Below are 20,249 nucleotides of genomic sequence, written 5' to 3'. Positions count from 1 at the left end.
CAGTCTTTGGAGCCCTGTTTCCTGCTGTAGAGTGGATTCACATTGGAGCTCACTGTAACTTTGAGATTGCCATCATCCTGTGACCCCCACAGTCAATAATCTCATGCTATGTGTCAATTTCATGGTCTGAGAACCTTCCTTGTCCAACACAGTAACCACTAGCCACAGATGATTGTCTATGTTCGTTAAAATGAGATAACTTTTAAAATTCAGTTCCTCAATTGCACTAGGCATGTTTCAAGTGCTCATAACCCTATGTAGCTAGTAGCTGCCATGTAGTTCAGCACAGATAAAGAACACTTCATCCCCAACGAAAGTTCTGTCCAACAGCACATCTCCAGCAATCTCCCATGGGTCGTGTCGTCTTGTTTGTGTCTCAGTGTTTTCTGTCTTAGGTGTTGATTCCCTCATGGGCAGACTGCCCAATGTGAATTATACATAGGCTTATAACACATTTGGGCAGACACCTTTCTTAAAATGTCATTGCTAATTAAGTACTTGCTGTTGATTTGTCCATTGCTGTGATTTGTTATGGAGACGGTTTGGAGAGATGGGCAAGGTTAGCAGTGAGGTCATCCAGCTCAGTACCCAGATCCACTTCACAGCACACCCAGTAAACAGACCTCTGGAGTCTGCTCACACTTCTTTGCCTGGTGTGGGGTTGTCAGGAGAGCATCACAACTAGACACCCTGGTGTGAGCTAGGGCAACTTTGTGATTGCATGGGTCTTTTCACACACTGCAACAGTCGCTGGCACTAAACTGCTTAGCCATGACACATGCACTGTGATTGTGACCTTGGCAAGTTCACTAGACTTTCTGTGCTTTAGTTTCCCCCTCTGTAAAATGGGAACAGTTCAGTTCAGTTTAGTTCAGTCACTCAGTCGTGTCCAACTCTTTGTGACCCCATGAACTGCAGCAGGCCAGGGTTCCCTGTCCATCACCAATTCCTGGAGCCTACTCAGACTCATGTCCATAGTGCTGGTGATGCCATCCAACCATCTCATCCTCTGTCGTCCCCTTTTCCTCCTGCCTTCAATCTTTCCCAGCATCAGGGTCTTTTCCAATGAGTTGGTTTTTCAATTCAGGTGGCCATAGTATTGGAGTTTCAGCTTCAGCATCAGTCCTTCCAATGAATATTCAGGACTGATTTCCTTTAGGATGGACCGGTTGGATCTCCTTGCAGTCCACGGACTCTCAAGTCTTCTCCAACACCACAGTTCAAAAGCATCAATTCTTCAGCACTCAGCCTTCTTTATAGTCCAACCCTATCATCCATACATGACCACTGGAAAAACCATAGCTTTGACTAGATGGACCTTTGTTGGTAAAGTAATGTCTCTGCTTTTTAATATGCTGTCTAGGTTGGTCATAACTTTCCTTCCAAGGAGCAAGCGTCTTTTAATTTCATGGCTGCAGTCACCATTTGCAGTGATTTTAGAACCTAAAAAAATACTAGTACATTATATAGTTGTAAGGATTAGAAGAGGTGACATGTGGAAAGTACTCAGGATAGTGCCTGATGCAGAGTTTCGTGCTGTTTCTCTTCTGGTTCTGCTTCTGAGGTACTAAAATGGTTCTGGTACCCAGTTCCAGTGTGTTGCTGGGGTGGGGGTTCTCCCATACCGCACTATTCTCTGGACACCACCTGGATATCCTATAGTTCAAATCAATGCTGACATTGTCTACCTGGAGAAAGCATCAGATCTCACAGCTTAAGGGCTCAGTCCCACATGACTAGACCCCCACCCCCTGCCCATGTCAGGTGACAGTCTCCAGTCCAGGTTGTTACTGGTGCTCCTGACTGAAAGGCTGTAAATCAAAGGTTCTCTTAACTACCTCCTTGAATTCGACCAATTTGCTAAAGCAGCTCACAGAACTCAGGGAAATATTTTGCTTAGTACATCACCAGTTTATTATGAAAGGATATAAAGCTCAAGAAAAGCCCATTGGAACAGATACATAGGAGCAAGTATGTGGGAAGGAGCAAAAACTTCTGTGCTGAGAGTATCACTCTCCCCAGTCCCATGGGTTCACTCCGGGGCTCTCCAAACCTTGTCCTTTTGGGGTTTATGGAGACTTCAGTACATATACACTGATTAAATCATTGGCCATTGGCAGTCAGTTCAACTTGCAGTGCCTCTCTGCTCCCCAAAGTTTGAGGGGTGAGACTGAAAGTTCCCACTCTCCATCGCAGGGTTGTTTCCCCTGGCAACCAGCCCCCATCCACACATGACCCAGGGGGCATTCCAAAATTGCCTCATTACCAAAAGACAAAAGTCTCTCTCACCACTTAGGAAGTTCCCAGGCTTTTAGAAGTTCTGCGCCAGAAACTGGATGAAGGCCAATTTATACATTTCTTAATACAAATCACAATATCACAGGGACCTTAGCAGACCACAAGTTACCCCCCGAGGAAGCAGAATGGGGTGCATTTTGATCGAGAGCTTACTTCCTTTGTTCTTCTGCCGACTCTCATTTAATTCATCCTTTGATCTCTGCCTGACCATTAAGATCTTTGTCAGAAAGAAAACTCTGGAAAGAGATCTTTCCTGAACCTCAGGTTCAAGGAACTTGACCACTGCGTTTCTTGTTGAAACCCACCTCAAGCCATAAGTGCTTTTGCAAGGATTTTATCTCATTGAAGAGAATTACTTAACTGAGGTCTTAAGTTCTTTCTTTGAGTCATTGCTTTGGAGTTGTTATTTCAGTTTTGTCAGTTCTGGAAGGCATGGGCTTAGTCATTATGCAGAGAGTGGGAGTGCCAGAACAGATTCTCAAAGTTTGCATTTTTAGTTGCTTTTCCATGTCACTTACCTGTCATTTATCATGGTGATGCCCTGGAGGTTATTTCTTTTAGAATCGGCTGTCCTTCAAATGGAAATGTTAGCTTGAAATGGAGTGACTGCAAATGTCTGGACTCCGGTTGAACTGGAGGCATCTGTGTAATTTTGGTTTGAAATCATATCTGACTTTTTAAAAACTTTCTTTTTAATTGAAGGATAACGACTTTACAATATTGATTTGGTTTCTGCCATACATCATCAACATGAATCACCCATAGGTGTACATATGTCCCCCACCTCCCACCCTTTCCCATACCTCTAGGTTGTTACAGAGCCCCAGTTTGCATTTCCTGAGTCATATAGCAAATGAAATCATATGTGACTTTGATTTTGTGTGATCTTTGAAGGAGAGAAGACTCTCCAGGTTTTGAAATTCTTTTGGAACATGACCTAGCTGCTATTGAGATATTCCAAGTATCTTCAAGTTAGAAGCAGCAGTGACCACAATGACTCTCTTTCTGGGCATTTAGAACCTGCTGCTTTTTTGCTGGGAGAAGTGAGGGTCTCCTGTTGTTTGAAAAAAAAAAAAGCACAACCTGAAAATTGAAAATTATGTTTTACTCAGTAGACGAAACAGGGCTTGAGCCCAGGATGCAGCCTCTCAGACAGCTCTGAGGGACTGCTCTGAAGAGGTAAAGGAGGAGCCAGGATATATAGGAGTCTTGCAACAAAGATCGGGTAGTCAGAACAAAATATTACTGTTAGTTAAAAGAAAACCAGGTATCTCAAATTAAGGAATTTAGCGCTTTTCTATCATATATATGGGAAGATGCAAAAGTCTGGGCTCAGTGAAATCATTCCTTTGATTTGCACCTTAGCTACCTAGGACCAGTTTTCTGCTTTTCTCCATCCTGAGTCCTCAGGGTGCATCCCTGGGGCAAGCTCTCAGTGGCTGAGAGCCTGATGGCCACAGCAGCCATTGTTTGCTGATGTGGCAGGCAACTCTTTTCATTCACAAATGATATTCCACCTGTATTGGTCAGGGTTCCCTGCAAGGAACTTGGGGCACATTCAAATAAGATAAAAGGAGGAGAGTTTATTTACCAAGGGAGCAACTACAAATTGCAAATTGTGTGGGGCTGAGAGGGCTGGAAGGAGCAGTAGGGACCTGGAAACAGCAACTCTTTCTGTTTGGGCACATGGGTGTTACTTGAGCCTGAAAGGAGGGTTGGGGAAAGTCAGCACCAGACCTGGAATAGGTACCTCCTGCACAGCCAGCCTGAGGGAACTGCAAGGAAAGAGATGGGGAGATGTACCCAGTACCTTCTCCTCCTGTTCTCTAATCTCCTGGCAGGGAACCCATTGGCCAGACCCAACCAGAGGGCATGAAAACCCATCACCTTGGTCCAAACAGTCCAGCCCTCTGGGGCAGAGAGCAGGGTGCAGAACGGGAGCGGCAAATGGAGTTCTTCCAGCACCCACTATAAAAAGCATTTAGGGAGCTTATGAACAAAAAAGAAAAAAATTTACCAATAAAAAAAGCACAGCAGGGACTTCCCTGGCAGTCCAGTGGTTAAGAGTTTGCCTTCCAAAGCAGAAGGTGTGAGTTTGGTTGGGGAGCTAAAATCCCACATATCTGGGAGCCAAAAAAAAAAAAAAAACCACCAAAACATAAAATAAAAGCAATATTGTAATAAATTCAATAAAGACTTCTAAAAAATGGTCCACATTAAAAAAAAAACTTTTAAAAATTTATTTTTTTTTTTTTAAAAGGAAGCACAGCATGCAGAATGAATGAGAGCCAATTCTCCCAGGAACCTGACATGAAATGGTTACTCAGTCATTAATTTCTGAGTTGAACTTCCTAGCAGCCACCACAGGGGGGAAGCCTGGTGGGTCGAACAGTTAACATTGTGTATCTGCACACGTCAAACGAGAAAGACAAACTAGTGAGCCAGATTCTCCCTGGGGTCCACTCCCTGTCCCCTGTCCCGTCTCTTGGCACTGATGGTATTAGAGGGTTCTGAAAGAATTCAGGTACTTACCTTACTAGTGATTATGCAAGAGAAGAAATGGAGTATTCCTAATTTAGGAAAAATTTTGTTTTCAGGTTTCAAGGAAGATTTTCAGATGGATGTTTTTAAGGTCCTGGCGGCCATCCTACATCTGGGCAATGTACAGATTGCAGCAGTGGGCAACGAGAGATCAATGATCAGTGTAAGATATGTGTTTGTTTCCCCCATTCTGTGTTGGGAGGATCATCAGCAGAAGCTGTCAGGGTTACCCTGCTTTTGCATTTTAGCACCAGGCACACTGGTCCTACTAGGGAGATCAGTTTAACAGGAACAAGGAAGATCGGGATTTCCATGGGTTACCTTCAAAGAGTAAAGCTTCTTCCCCTTGCAACAGCAGAGAAGGAAGAAACACATCCTCTGTGTTTTTCTTTTATTCAGCAAATTTTTACTGAATGCCTGCTCTGTGCCAGACACTGTTGTAGGCTCTGGAGAAACATCAGTGAACAAAACAAAATCAGAAGGCCTTCATGAAGCTTTTGATCAGGGGGAGAAAACGGAGGGGAGGAGACACAGTATAAGTTATAGGCCCTGGCAGCTGGCAGTAACCATTAAAAATGAAAATAGGGGGCTTCCCTGGTGGCTCAGTGGTAAAGAATCTGCTTGCCAGTGCAAGAGACACAGGTTCGATCCCTGGTCAGGGAGGATCCCACGTGCTGCAGAACAACTAAGCCCATGGACCACAACTGTTGAGTCCATGCTCTAGAGTCCAGGAACCACAGCTATTGAGCCCAAGTACCACAGCTGCTGAAGCCCACACACCCTCGAGCCTGTATTCCTCACCAAGAGAAGCCACCTCATTGAGAAGCCTGCACACCGCAACTAGAGAGCAGCCCCTACTCCCCACAGAGAGAGAAAAGCCTGCACAGCAGCAAAGACCGAGCACAGCTCAAAAAGAAATAAAAAGTTTTTTTTAAAAAGAAGGAAAATAGGGACTTCTCTGGTAGTCCAGTGGTTAAGTCTCCACACTTCTAATGCAGGGGGTTGTGGGTTCAATCTCTGGTCAGGAAGCTAAGATCCCACATGCCATAGGACATGGCCGAAAAATAAAAAAAGGAAAATATAGCAGAATAGGTGGGGACAGGCTGTGCCTTTTGTATCGGGCATTCAGAGAAAATCTTTCTAATTCAGTAAGGAAGTGAAATTGTGTCTATATCTGAAGGAGGAATATTCCAAGTAGAGGGAACAGCAGGTACGAAGGCCCTCGGGTAGGAAGTGTTATTGGAAAAATAGCCAAAAGGTTGGTAAATGCAAAGACGAGTGAGAGAAAGGAGAAGTGGTGGGTGAGGTCAGAAAATATGTATGAGGGAGGGGCACAGACCATGAAGGATCTTAAGGGCACAGGACATGTCTTACCTCCTGACACCTGCCTGAATGAAACACCAGTGGTGCTGACTTCCTCTCTGGAAATAGGCTTCCATGTGAGTTTTGTGACCGATTTCTTCATTTCATGGACACAAGATAAGTTTACGTATATGTCTGTTAGGCAACAAATGTTATGTTTTGGTGTGAGGTATGTGATTATCCTCAACAATATCCATGTAACGAGGACAGTCACAGGTTAAAAATGTTTCTGTGAAATGCAAAATCTCCTTACTGTTAAAGCTTTGTATTAACAATGTATGTCTTAGTCAATTCCAGTTGTCATAACAAAATACCACAGGCTGGGTGGCTTAACAACAGAAATCTACTTTCTCACAGTCCTAGAGTCTGGAAGTTCAAGATCAAGGTGCCAACACAGCTGAGTTCTCAAGATGCTGGCTTGCAGATAGCTGCCCTCTTGCTGTGTCCTCACAGGGTAGAGAAAAACCAAGCTCTATTCTCTTTCCTCTTCTTATAGGGACACTAATCCCATCAAGGGACCTCATCCGCATCTAAACCTCATTACCTCCCTAAGGCCCCACTTCCAGGTTACGACTGCAACACATGAATTTTTCATATGACTGAGACATTCAGTCTATAACAATGCCTCCAGAACAACCGATGGGAACAGTTGTTAATTCTGTATACCTGTTCATTTCTCAGCTCTGGTACCTAGGGTTTAAGGGGAGAGAGTGCTGAGCAGATGTGGAAGATGTGATTTTGGCTCAGTGCTGTTGCCCTGTGACCAGGAAGTAATTCTTCAGATGATCACACTAAGTGCCTTGCCCCATCCCCAACAGTATCCAGTCCTTGCAGAGTCAGTTCACAAAGGACTGGGAAGTTTGGAGGAGGTGATGACAGACCTGGAAGGTGTGCGGTATAGTTCTCCCACTGGGTCCTGACTCATTTACCTCAGAAATGGGCTTCTGCACTTTTTCTTCTGAAACTCACATAGACTGAAGATATGACATCCAAATGCCCTGGCTTTGAACTCTGTTCTGTGAAGTTTGTTGTGAAGGTAGCATTTTGGAGAAGGAATTAAAATTGATAGACTAAAAATCCTTTGTCTATCAATCTTAGGAGACAAATCCCACACTGAAAAAATGTCAGATCTTTGTAGAGTATAATTTTCATTCATTTGCATCAAGAACGTGAAATATTGGGCAAATTCAATCTGAATGAAGCCATCTTACGTTTTAAAACTTGCTGCCCCTTTGCATTTCCCCCTATAGCTGGGTGTTTTTGTCTCAGAAGGTTTGGTTCCTGCTTAGAAGGAAGGAAACCAATGGCTCAACCAAACCTCACAGTACTGACACGCTTTATATTATTGTGATATTGGTCAGAAGGCATGTGGGTGGGCAGCAGGGAGGCGGCAGGACTTTTTAGGTTGTTAGAGCCACCACAACCTGATGCTTTTTAAATGCAATCGTGATTTTTCCCAATTGAGATGCTATCTACAGATTAGCCCATCTGGGAAGTTTTCCCTGTCCAAGAGGAATGGTGGTATGCAGTCACAAGGGATCGCATCTCCTTGCCTAGTGACAGGGACCCCCAGTTCCTGCTGCCTAAAGCAGGAGCAGTCCTTTCCTCGTCTGCTGGCCAGTGGGGCAGCTCTCATGCCCAGGCTTGGGAGAGAAACAAGATTCACTTTGTACATCCAGAAGTCCCCCACCACAGCCCTCACGTTGGCTGCGAAACCACTTCAGTTCAGGGAGCCCACCACGTTCTCCCTGACAACACCACTGAGGTCCCTCCTGGGCCAGACCCCAGCCTGGGCAGACCCCAGCTACACAAAGAGTGACAGGGCAAGTGTAGGCTCTGACAGGTGGCCTGGGTGTGATACAAAAGCCAGAGAGAGGCCTCAAGGCTGTGTCCACAAGCACAGGAGATGGGGAGGATTGCTTCTGTGGCCTAAACATCACTAACATTCTTTACCACTAAATCTGGGTAAGACACAGCCTGGGATCTCCTGGCATCACCACGGCAGTACTCAGCCTAGGACCAGGGGCAGGCTCCATGCCCCCACGGGCCCTCCTGCTTCATTCCCAGCCCTGGCTCTGTGTTGTGAGGCCTGATCATGCATAGGTCGAGGGGCACAGCTGGGTGGGCCAGTTTAGATGGCCTGACGGGGCTGTGTCTTTTGTTTCTGAAGGAGGATGATGGTCACCTGGAGGTGTTCTGTGAGCTCCTGGGCCTGGAGAGTGGCAGAGTCGCTCAGTGGCTGTGTAATCGCAAGATCGTCACAACCTCTGAGACAGTGGTGAAGCCCATGACCAGGCCCCAGGCTGTCAATGCCAGAGATGCGCTGGCCAAAAAGATCTACGCTCACCTGTTTGACTTCATTGTGGAGAGAATTAACCAAGCCTTGCAGTTTTCAGGCAAGCAGCACACTTTTATTGGTGTTTTGGACATTTATGGGTAAGATTCTCTTCGGTGAGCTTGTCTTTCCTCATTTAAATGTCAAATGCCTGTTATCTGTAGGTCGTTTTTAGTCTGGTTGTTCTTTTGTGTTTCACGTGATCAGGAAGATGGTGTTTTCTGGTTTTGCATCTATGGATGTTAAGTACAGTCTCCTGGGCTATAGTGTCTTTTATGTAGTGTGCGTTAAAAAAATTCTAAATCAGTAATGGTCAACATGAAGAGTTCATGCCAGCTATCATGCTGAGTGGTTTCCATGCACTTTTTTATTCCTTGAACAACCTTATAATTATCCCCATTTTATAGATAAAACAACCAAGGCTTAGGAAGACTCACTCATGGTTGCTCTGCTGGTGGGAGAACCCAGTACCATATGAGGATTGCACCCACCTCTGTTTTCCTGCAGAGGCCCCATGAGGTGTGGAACCCTGACAGTCCTCTCCCACTTCACAGGGTGATAATGACAGCCCCAGAGGCCCTGCACCTTGACCACAAGCACAGGGCTGGAGATAGGCTCACCCCTGAGCCTTTTACCAACCAGGCCCCTCATGCCTACATCCTCTTCCATTCTTGGATCATAGGGGTCATGTGTTTGCCCCATTCTCCATGAATTCTGATACATTGGTGGATCAAGTTACCACACTGGAGGGTTTTTTCTGGCTTCCCTTCTTTGCCCAGTCCTGCTTTTCTGGGTCAGACTCATCCTAAAGACACTTGAATAGAATAGCCAGAGAGAGTGAGAGAGGGAAGCCTGGCCCGCATGGAGGCCAGCTCTGAGGGGAGTTAGCACTTGGGCTTCTGTTTGTTAGAGGCTGGCCTCAAGTGCCTAACCCCTTCCCCTCCCAGAACCAATCCTGGTTTCTCAGAGGGAAAGGGGCAGATTGTCCCAGGGAAGGCATCACGGAGTATTCCACCCTGGAGAAAGCAACTCACCCTCCTCCCTTCCCATATGGAGGGGCTAGCTCGCTCTGCTGGCCGGCTGCTACCTGCTGCAGGGTCAGGCAGGCAGAACTTCTACCCAGAAATAGAGAAATAGTTATTTCATATGAAACTATTTCATACGAGACTCAGGGATGTTACCTGTTTAACACGGTGGTAGTTTGGTGGTTTAGTTGCTAAGTTGTGCCCAACTCTTGCAACCCCATGGACTGTAGCCCATGAGGCTCCTCTGTCCTTGGGATTTTCCAGGCAAGAGTACTGGAGCGGGTTGCCATCTGGGTTCTAAGTTAATACATATAACTCCCAATTAATAGTATCTGTCATCAGTTATAAAACTCTTACATTGCTGGGGTAGTCTAGTAAATTATTTACCTTAAAAATAAGGATTTGAGCAGCCAGTAATCATATAAGTAGACTTTTAAATGGAAATAGTCCTGCCTAATGATAGTCTCTCTCATTGTGATGGAAATAAGTGATTGTTATATTTTTCTCTGCTGTTTTCTGTGTTTTTTAAAATAAATAGCCCTTTATTTTTAAGAATATATTATCTCATTCAAGAAAACATATTCATGTGCCAGGAACTGTGTCAGGTGTGATGGGTGAACAGAACAGACATCTGGCCCCTGCCCTGTTGGGACTTAAATTTTAGTGGAGGAAGAGGCCATCAGAGATTGGGATGGTTCATGGGAAAGGAATAAGTGGATGGATGTGCCACCGGTTAACCAGGCACCAGGAAGAGAGGGGGCAGCTGAGAATAAGGAGTCAAGAGAACAGCAGGCAGGCATCAGGCATCCACAAAGCTGATAGACCACATTAATAAGGAATTTGAATTTTTGGCTAAGTGGGCAAACTTCAGAGGAGGAACTGTAAATTTTTAAGAACTTGTTAGAGTATATTTTAAATTTAAATTTTAAAATTAAACCCCTCTTTAAAAATTTAAACAGTAACATGCTCACTTGTCACCCATGAATTCATTTTACCCCTCCAAAAGAGTAAGCTCTCTTTAAATAAGAGTGTTACTGTCTGAAGTGAATCCTTTCTCCAGTATGCTCCTTGAGGTTGGATTGGCCCTTGCCCTGTACACCTGCAGCTGCTGCGAGAGCTGAGCTCAGGGTGAGCTGGGAATAAGGCGGCCTAAAAGGGAAAGTTACCCTGCATGAAGACAATTAACGCCCAAGCTGTGAGCCTTGAGCTTTCAGCTCGGGACATCGTGCAGGCTTGTGGTTCCCTAGCCAGCCAGATGTTTATGTTCTCTGGACACCGAGCTGGAAGGGCTTGGGGCCAGGAGTCAGACCCCAGGGAGTAAGCACTGCCCCACACCGATTATGTGGCCTGGAGGGCGTCACTGAACCTCAGTATCTGTGTCTGTAAGATGGGGCCTCTCTCTCAGGGATATTACCAAAGTCAAATGGAAGAAATTGTGAATGCATCTTTACAAACCATAAGGATTATTCCGATGTGAACAGGAAAACAAACGTCATTAATGTTTGACATCCCGCCTCTACCCTGGGAAGTCCTGCCTTTGACCCCAGCGATGGGCTGCAGGGCACAGTGAGGCCCTTCTGCCTCCCCTCCTGGCCCAGCTGTGGCCTGTCTGCAGTGTCCAGCCGGCCGAGCCTCTCGATCACCCAGGGCACTAGTGGAATGGGGCTGTCAGGACTCTGTTCTCCTCTTGCTCCATGGACAGTCTGGGACCTTAACCTCCCCAGAAATTCTACACTGAGCCAAATGGGCTCAGTCATGTGAGACTCCAGGGGACCCGTGGTTGGAGCTGGCAGGAACCTCTCAGGATTAGAGCAATTAAGAACTAAGCTTTAGAGTCACCACGAGCTGGGGTCAGATTTCATGTGTCTGGCACCGCTCTGTGATGGTCTCCATCTCTTCTGACCGTCGTGTGTAGCAGTGGGGTCAGGGCAGCCCTTCACCTAGGGTGGTGTTGGGGTTAAGCATGGTGATGGGCATCAGCACCAAAACCTAAAGTGCTCGGATTCCTCCTGGCAGGAATGCTCCTCTGCCCTGGTGGTGGATTGGGTGCCCCAGTTCTGTTCAGCCTACATCGTGTTTTACAGAGTGGGGTAAAGTCCAGGTTTCTGGATTCTTTTGAGAGTCAGGTGACCAGACATCCTGACCTGATTAAGCCATGGCCACAGCTGGCTTGAGCTGAGCAGCAACCATCCTATAGGGCAGACCAGGTTATCACGGGTCCCACGCAGTTCCAGTCGCTCTCCATGCTGTCATCTCCCGGCCTTCTCAGCTCCTGGGTCTGCAACTCCAGAGGCAGCCATTGAAAGTCTGAAGATGGAGGTGGGGCCATGTCTTCCTTGGGCCTGAAGGTGTCTGCTGGGCTGACCTTGCTCTTTTCCTCTGAGGACTATGAAAGCGCCCCTTGAGGAGGCAAAACTGTGCTGCCTCTGCCTTCAGCAATGAGTAGGATCACAGGAGACAACGTTGCCTTTTTTCACTGGGAGCAGAAGTGTTGCAGTCAGGTGGACTCATAGCTAAGTCTGACACTGACTGTGTGACCCACACAAATTTTTGAACTTCTCAGTCTTGTTTCCTCATCTATGAACTGAGGATAATGAGGCTGATGTCAGTGTTGTTGTGCAGATTGTGTGATATGCCATATTGTGCACGTGCCTATTTTAGTGCCTGCCTGAAGTAGGTGTTTTGTACACACCAGATTCCTTCCTGGGGCAGCCTGGAAAAACGTGACTTATAAGCTGACTGCTAGGGTGGTTAAAACAAGAATTAAGTCATGTTTAAAACTCACAGAAAACATAAAAAGTTACACTGTTAAAGTTGTGAAAAATACTAACCTGGAAACAAATGTGTATGTCCTTCAAGTTATGTCTTAACTAGTTTAAACTGTATTTCAGTTTTGAAACCTTTGATGTGAACAGCTTTGAACAGTTTTGCATCAATTATGCTAATGAAAAGCTGCAACAGCAGTTTAACCTGGTAGGTGACTTTTTTGCCTTCTTGAAACTAGCTCTCGGCTGTGTCTGTCTGTCTGTCTGTCTGTCTGAACAGGGAGAGAGGCTGTCTGGCTCTTTGCCTCTTCAAATCTCACCAGCATAGAGTCACATGCTGGGTCACTGCACCATCTTGTGGTTGTTTCTTGACACTGCACCTTCCCATCCTGTTTTTGTGGAGGCACCTGCCAATGTTTGTTTCACTTTATCACCTTCCATTCTTGGATACAGACCCCTTCCAGCCAGACCAAGTCACTTAGTTTCCTGCGGGCTCCAGTCCTTGTGAGCCTCGGTATCTGCACCTAATCTCTGCCACAACCCACCAGCCCATGTCCTTTCCCATCCCTTCCTCTTCACCTGGAGAACTCCTGCTTGTCTTTTGAAATTCAGCTTCTTCCACACAGGTCGTGAGGAAAAGATAGTGTGACATCATAGAGATCATGAGCTTTTGCTGAAACTGAAGTGGATTTCAGTCTCAGTTCTACCACCTCCTTCCCCTGGGGCCTTGGGTTCTCTGAGCCTCAGTTTTCTCATTTTGAAAATGGGTCAGTTGTATTTTCCTAGTATTCTTGTGAGGAGAATGCTTAATATTGAATCATATTCAGTAAATGCTTCTTTGCTCTCTTATTGCTTACTCCAAAGTTTATCCATGCAGAAGCATTAAATTTCACCCCACATTTGTACTCTGTTATCATTCTCATGAATTCCCTGGAAGTTTAGCATTTAAAACTGAAACTAAGATTTATTCCAAGTGAATATGCAGCATAACTCACCTGAAGTCAAATAGTACATGTGGATCCTGCCCCTCTCCGGACTCCAGGGCCACTTTGGTTCCCAACACACACATTCACTGCAACCTTAGAATGATACATATGCGAGACACTGAAAATAACACATCAGAGGCTGAAATTCCATTCTTTTCTTTTTTTATTCTGCCTTTCCTCCTCTTCCACTAAATCCTCCTTATTTTTCCCCCTTTGATGTTGTTAGAGTTATCTATCAATGTACAGTTCCTCCTGGGACGGGTAATGACTTAAAATATAAGTATAAGCCTTAGTGAGTTCTCTCCTGGCTCCTGTCCCATAAATCTGGCCTCTGCTGGACCCCTGCATCTGAGTAGCTTCTGGAGCTGAGCCGAGACAAAGTGACCCTGCCACCTTCCTCTCTCGGCCTCCGTGCCGTCTATGCTCCCTTCTGTGGTTAAAGCACCACCCCTGACCCGGTGTCCTGAGCCTTGGGTTCACCAGCCTCTTTGCTCTTACGCCCCTTCCTTGCACAGTCTGGCCTCTGCGGAACCCTGGGCTGAGTCCTGACTGGGCCCTCCCCTCCAGTTCTGGCCTCTTCAGAGCCATTCCCACCCCCCAAGCGAGTTACCTTTCCAGAACCTAAGTCTCGTTATGAACTCCATGGGTCCTCACTGCCCCCTGGAAAAGACCACAGGACTGAGATTCTCTGGGGGTTCACCACGAATCTGGTCTGGCATGATTTCCCCTCTGCTGTCCTCGGCAGCCCCATCTATCACTCCAGCCATCACCATTGTGCGTTCTCTCTCTCTCTCCCTAGCTTGTGTGGGCACTGTTCGGTTCCCAGCCACCTGTTGGGCTTCATGCAGTTCCCAGTGGGATTCTCCCGTGGGAGCCTTTCTCCTTGCAACCCCTCCCCCTTCTGCCACCTGCAGCCAGGATGAGCCTGAGCCAGCCCTCTCGGAAGCCCTCCCTGTACCCCTGTGGCTCAAACAAGTAATGCACAAAGCTCTTCAAGTCGTTAGCCTCTCACACTGGCCCCTCTCGGCTGGGCTTGCTCTTAACCCAGTCAAAGAGACTGGCTCCGTGTTTGACAGCAGCAGTGGCTGGGCAGGGAGAGGCTCCTCGAGTACCAAAGGTGGCGGCTAGCCCAGACTGTACACCCCAGGACGTGGGGACCCCCTCAGCCTGGGCAGGAAGATGACAACTAGGGCCTCAGTTAGGGCCTCAGCAGCACTGATTGTGGGTAAGGGGAGTGACATGTCCCTTGGAGGCTTCCATGAACATCACAAATCAAGTCATGTGCCTATATTTTCCAAATGTTTATGTCCTGTTCTTCAGAAGCACACTCTAATACTCTCTTTTACTTTCTATATTAACTTCTGAATTTCCAGCATGTCTTTAAACTTGAACAAGAAGAGTATATGAAGGAAGACATTCCTTGGACTCTGATAGATTTTTATGACAACCAACCAGTCATTGACCTGATTGAAGCAAAAATGGGCATTTTGGAGTTACTGGATGAAGAATGCTTGGTAACTTTTACAACTAATTTTCTTTAACTTCAGAGCAATAATAGATGAGCCTATTTCCAAATAGAATTTTTTAAAATCTAAATTCCTAAAATCTAAAATATAAATTCCTGATTGATCAATTACCAGTTGATTGGCTGTTAATTCTGGGACAGCAGTCCATAGCAGGAACCCCAAGAGGCCAGGTAAACCTCCCACCCTCAGCATGTATAGCCCACCAATGAGTAACGTGCATGACCTCTTAGGTCATGTCTAGCAGGGAGGAACCCTTTGAAGCTGTCTCTGGGTGTATATGTAGAGTAGACATGGAAACAGCAAGTGACCACACTCCAGTTGTTAATGACTAACAGGAATTGAGTTTTCTCTTACTTCCTGATTCCATGAGTCACCCACTGGGAGGTGCAACTGAAAAATCAACATCATACAATTGAGAAAAGAGTCTCTAGGAAGTTTCCTATTGTTATTACCCTCTGGGAGGAACAACTTTATAGTGAGTCAGCCTAGCAGTGGCCTTCATGGGGCCATAGGAAAAAATAATCCCTAGGACAGTATTTGATCTTTTTTGGTTTGAAATTGATATTTTAATGTTTAAACACACACATCTTATTTTTTTTTCCAAAAATGTATTACCCCCTTCCATGATTATAATGTTGAAGACGTACTGGTATTTTCTCCCTATAATTCTCACTTCCATGATTCTTCTCACAAACCATCCTTTCTGATGCCACCTGTTTTAATCCCTGCAGTGATGTAAGATTAAAAGGCAGGCACCAAGGCCAAACATTCTGGAATGATCTACTGGGGGGACAGGGTGCAGAGGCCAATGTGGGCTCTAGGAATATTTGTATCAAATCTCCAGAGCTTCTCTGGTGACTCAGATGGTAAATAATATGCCTGCAACACAGGAGAGCTGTGTTGCATCCCTGGGTTGGGAAGATCCCCTGGAGGAGAAAATGGCTGCCCACTCCAGTATTCTTGCCTGGAGAATCCCATGGACAGAGGAGCCTGGCGGGCGACAGTCCATAACATTGCAAAGAGTCGGATTGAACTGAGAGACTAACACTACAGAGATAGTCCCTAGGTGACCAGTGTCACAAAGAAATGTGCAGGTGTCATTTGGACACTATGGAGTATTAGATTCACAGAATTCAGGCTGAAAAGAGCTGGTGATAGCTTCAAAATCACCAGTATCAAGAACAAGTTCTGCAACTATCTTAGTGTAAGTAGTTAAGACCTTAGCTCAAGGAGGAAGTTATTAACTAGGCAGTAAAACAAAAGAAAAACTCTTCCTGAGGCAGGAGATGGGAAGGACTACATTTGGGTGCCAACCTTTCTCCATTCAACCAAGTATAAAATTGTTTTCACCTAATGGAATTTGTGCTACTTTTTCCTGAATCTTTGGACTACTTTGGGAAAAAAATATTAAAATACTGCCAGTTTTGCAGAAATAAAATCCTTCATCTTATATCATTATTTCACTGTTTCCTTTTCATTGATAACATCTTGTTCTTCTAAAAGAGCATTGATAAAATGTCTATTAAAATATCACTCTAAAGAATAAGATCAAAGACAGACTCATGCCTCTATTGCTGTTGAAAAAGGAGCCTCCCACGTCGAGCAGTCCACTTGGAAGTGCAGCTCATTTTGGTTTCTTAGAATTAGCACTTTTCCTCCCCTTGGTTAATCTTTTGTCTCTAGTTGTCTTACTTGCTATTTGGTTTGCTTTTCTCTTCCAGTTACCACATGGGACTGATGAAAACTGGCTTCAAAAGCTGTATAATAATTTTGTCAACAAAAACTCTTTGTTTGAAAAACCCAGAATGTCAAACATCTCCTTTATCATCCAGCACTTTGCAGATAAGGTACAGTGAGAGTCTGGAGCAGAGCTGTCTGCCCGCGGCTGTCTAGCTGTCCCCTGGGATGAGCAGGCAAGCCAGGGGCTTTTCTGGTCAGAACTGTCACACTTAGCGTGTAGCTGTGATGAGGAATACTTGTGTGTACACAAGTGTGTGTGTGTGTGTGACAGTTCTCAATTTGGCTTTATCACATATGAGTTTCAATTATATTTTTTTAAAGATAAATGTATTGCCAGTGGACCTCATTTCTGATTTGGGGCTTATTGTAAGTTCATTAACCGTTTATCAGTTTATTTGCTGTACGAAATTGTTATAATCAAAACCAGATAGGGACCTCCCTAGTGGTCCAGTGGCTAAAGCTCCATGCTCCCAATGCAGGGGCCTGGGTTCAGTCCCTGGTCAGGGAACTAGATCTCACATGCCACAGATAAGAGTATGAGTGCCACAACTAAGAGCCAGCACAGCCAAAGTAAATTTTTAAAAAAGAGTAGTTGTTTCCTACACTGAAAGCTATGTCCTTTTTTGACCCTTTGCTTTTTATTGTCATAATTTATTTATATCTTTGGTAACATAGATTGACCCAAGATGATGGGTTTTCTAGGTGATCTTTGTTTTCTTTGTATGTCTCCAGTTTCTTATGGAAAAATATTACTTTAATTTCAAAAATTATTTTAGAAAATCAAATTACAGAAAGCTTAGAAAATGGAAGGATAAGAAGACAATTCACCATAGCCACCTGCCCTAAACATGCTTTCTCATCTTACTTTCCTTCCTTAAGAAAACTGCTCTCTGCTTTATTACCTACTTGGGTGTTACTCCTGTGGCCTGGCCAGCACCTTGGGATCGTGGGGACAGCCTGGGCTTGTGTGTCCTAGCTGCTAGTGCTGTGAGTCAGTCTGCTGGTTGTGCCTGGGTGCCCACAGGGGCAGCGGAGGGGACATCCAGCTGCTCAGCTCTAATAACCTGTGTGGGCGAGAGGAGCACTGTTAAGCATGATCGTCTTTTAGTGCTTGCTTGCAAGTTTTTCACATAAGCTCCTGAAGAGATGCACATGAAAATAGTGTTGATGTATCAAGTTATATTTTCTAGTTGTCCTTTATAATTTCACAGTTGTGATCCCAAGTTAAAAAAAAAAAGGTATCAGACTTCCTGTAAAGCACATATATGGGATTTACTTCAAGAGACCCTGTCTATAGTACATGTTTTCTGTACATTTAATTCTTGTCATTTGGTACTTCTAAGAGGATTTGAGCTATTTCAAATCCTGAAAGATGATGCTGTGAAAGTGCTGCACTCAATATGCCAGCAAATTTGGAAAACTCAGCAGTGGCCACAGGACTGGGTAAGGTCAGTCTTCATTCCAATCCCAAAGAAAGGCAATGCCAAAGAATGTTCAAACTACCGCACAATTGCAGTCATCTCACACGCTAGTAAAGTCATTCTCAAAATCCTCCAAGTCAGGCTTCAGCAATATGTGAACCGTGAACTCCCAGATGTTCAAGCAGGTTTTAGAAAAGGCAGAGGCACCAGAGATCAAATTGCCAACATCCACTGGATCATGGAGAAAGCAAGAGAGTTCCAGAAAAATATCTATTTCTGCTTCATTGACTATGCCAAAGCCTTTGACTGTGTGGATCACAGTAAACTATGGAACATTCTGAAAGAGATGGGAATACCAGACCACCTGACCTGCCTCTTGAGAAACTTCTATGCAGGTCAGGAAGCCACAGTCAGAACTGTACATGAAACAACAGACTGGTTCCAAATAGGAAAAGGAGTACGTCAAGGCTGTATATTGTCACCTTGCTTATTTAACTTCTATGCAGAGTACATCATGAGGAACGCTGGGCTGGAAGAAGCACAAGCTGGAATCAAGATTGCTGGGAGAAATATCAATAACCTCAGATATACAGATGACACTACCCTTATGGCAGAAAGTGAAGAAGAACTCAAAAGCCTCTTGATGAAAGTGAAAGAGGAGAGTGAAAAGGTTGGCTTGAAGCTCAACATTCAGAAAACAAAGATCATGGCATCTGGTCCCATCACTTCATGGGAAATAGATGGAAAAACAGTGGAAACAGTGTCAGATTTTATTTTTTTGGGCTCAAAATCACTGCGGATGCTGATTGCAGCCATGAAATTAAAAGACACTTACTCCTTGGAAGGAAAGTTATGACCAACCTAGATAGTATATTAAAAAGCGGAGACATTACTTTGCCAACCAAGGTCCATCTAGTCAAGGCTATGGTTTTTCCCGTGGTCATGTATGGATGTGAGAGTTGGACTGTGAAGAAAGCTGATCGCCGAAGAATTGATGCTTTTGAACTGTGGTGTTGGAGAAGACTCTTGAGAGTCCCTTGGACTGCAAGGAGATCCAACCAGTCCATTCTAAGGGAGATCGATCCTGGGTGTTCATTGGAAGGACTGATGCTAAAGCTGAAACTGCAATACTTTGGCCACCTCATGCGATGAGTTGACTCTCTGGAAAAGACTCTGCTGCTGGGAAAGGTTGGGGGCGGGAGGAGAAGGGGATGACGGAGAATGAGATGGCTGGATGGCATCACCGACTCTGTGGACATGAGTTTGAGTGAAGTCCAGGAGTTGGTGATGGACAGGGAGGCCTGGCGTGCTGTGATTCATGGGGTTGCGGAGAGTCGGACACGACAGAGCGACTGAACTGAAGAGGATCCTCTTAAGAAAGCTAAAAATGCAGCGTTTTGTGCGGACTGTGGATTGGAGGGAAGAAACCACACATGCCATAGCGTTAACTTACATTCTCAATTTAATTAGCCAGGAAAATAAAATCGTCTTTAGAGCAAGTCAGCTGTGCTGAGACACAGTGAGTGAGCACACTTTGCTGTGCTCCTCAGCGCTCTGGCAGAGACACTCAGCTGTCTGTGACACTGTCCCTGCAGGCAGTCTCCTGGGAAAGGAGACTGCTTGTTTATCTAGTGGCTCACACACTGGCCTGGAAGAACTTACACAACAGTCCTCGCGCTTTATTCACAAGGGTGTGTTTACAGACAGCCAGCGTACCTGGTTCCTAACCCAAACTGTGCACCAGTAAGGATAATTTCCTACCCATGGGGCAAAGCAGCATCCTTGTCAGGGGTCCCTGAACACCCTCTCTGCCTCCACATTCCAGCACCCCAAGAGCCTGTTTGTTCACAATTTTAAAAATGTTTTTTTATTTATGAAGAATATCACATTTTAAAATACACAATCCAGAGATTTGACTATTGTAAATAGTGCTGCAATGAACAACAGGGGTGCAAATATCTTTTTGAATTAGTGTTTTGGTTTTCTTGAGATACATATATATGTGTATATATATATATATATATATACACACACACACCCCCAGGAGTGAAATTGCTGCATCAAATGGCAATTCTATTTTAAATTTTTTGAGTAAACTCCATACTGTTTTCAATAATGGCTGCACCAATCTGCATTCCCACTGACAGTACACAGTGTTCTTTTCCCCACATCCTTACCAACACTTGTTATTTGTTGTCTTTTCGATGATAGCTATGCTGACAGGTGTGAGGTTTATCTCACTGTGGCTTT

General features: G+C 45.1%; 1 protein-coding gene across 1 annotated transcript in view; it reads left to right on the top strand.

Annotated features, from left to right (window-relative positions):
• The window catches only part of MYO5C (myosin VC), a 131,681-nt gene that overhangs the window by 34,066 nt on the left and 77,366 nt on the right, over positions 1-20,249 (top strand). The window contains exons 9-13 of the mRNA XM_088839615.1: positions 4,896-5,002; positions 8,372-8,637; positions 12,453-12,534; positions 14,686-14,826; positions 16,560-16,685. Coding sequence (XP_088695741.1) covers positions 4,896-5,002; positions 8,372-8,637; positions 12,453-12,534; positions 14,686-14,826; positions 16,560-16,685 — 722 coding nt within the window. The remainder of the gene's footprint in view (positions 1-4,895; positions 5,003-8,371; positions 8,638-12,452; positions 12,535-14,685; positions 14,827-16,559; positions 16,686-20,249) is intronic.

Source organism: Moschus berezovskii, chromosome 9, assembly GCF_049115385.1.
Source record: "Moschus berezovskii isolate FMDL1 chromosome 9, NW_MosBer_1.0, whole genome shotgun sequence".
NCBI classification, from domain to species: Eukaryota; Metazoa; Chordata; class Mammalia; order Artiodactyla; family Moschidae; genus Moschus; species Moschus berezovskii.
The sequence above is the reverse complement of the archived record's forward strand: the minus strand, read 5'-3'. Positions and strand labels throughout refer to the sequence as shown.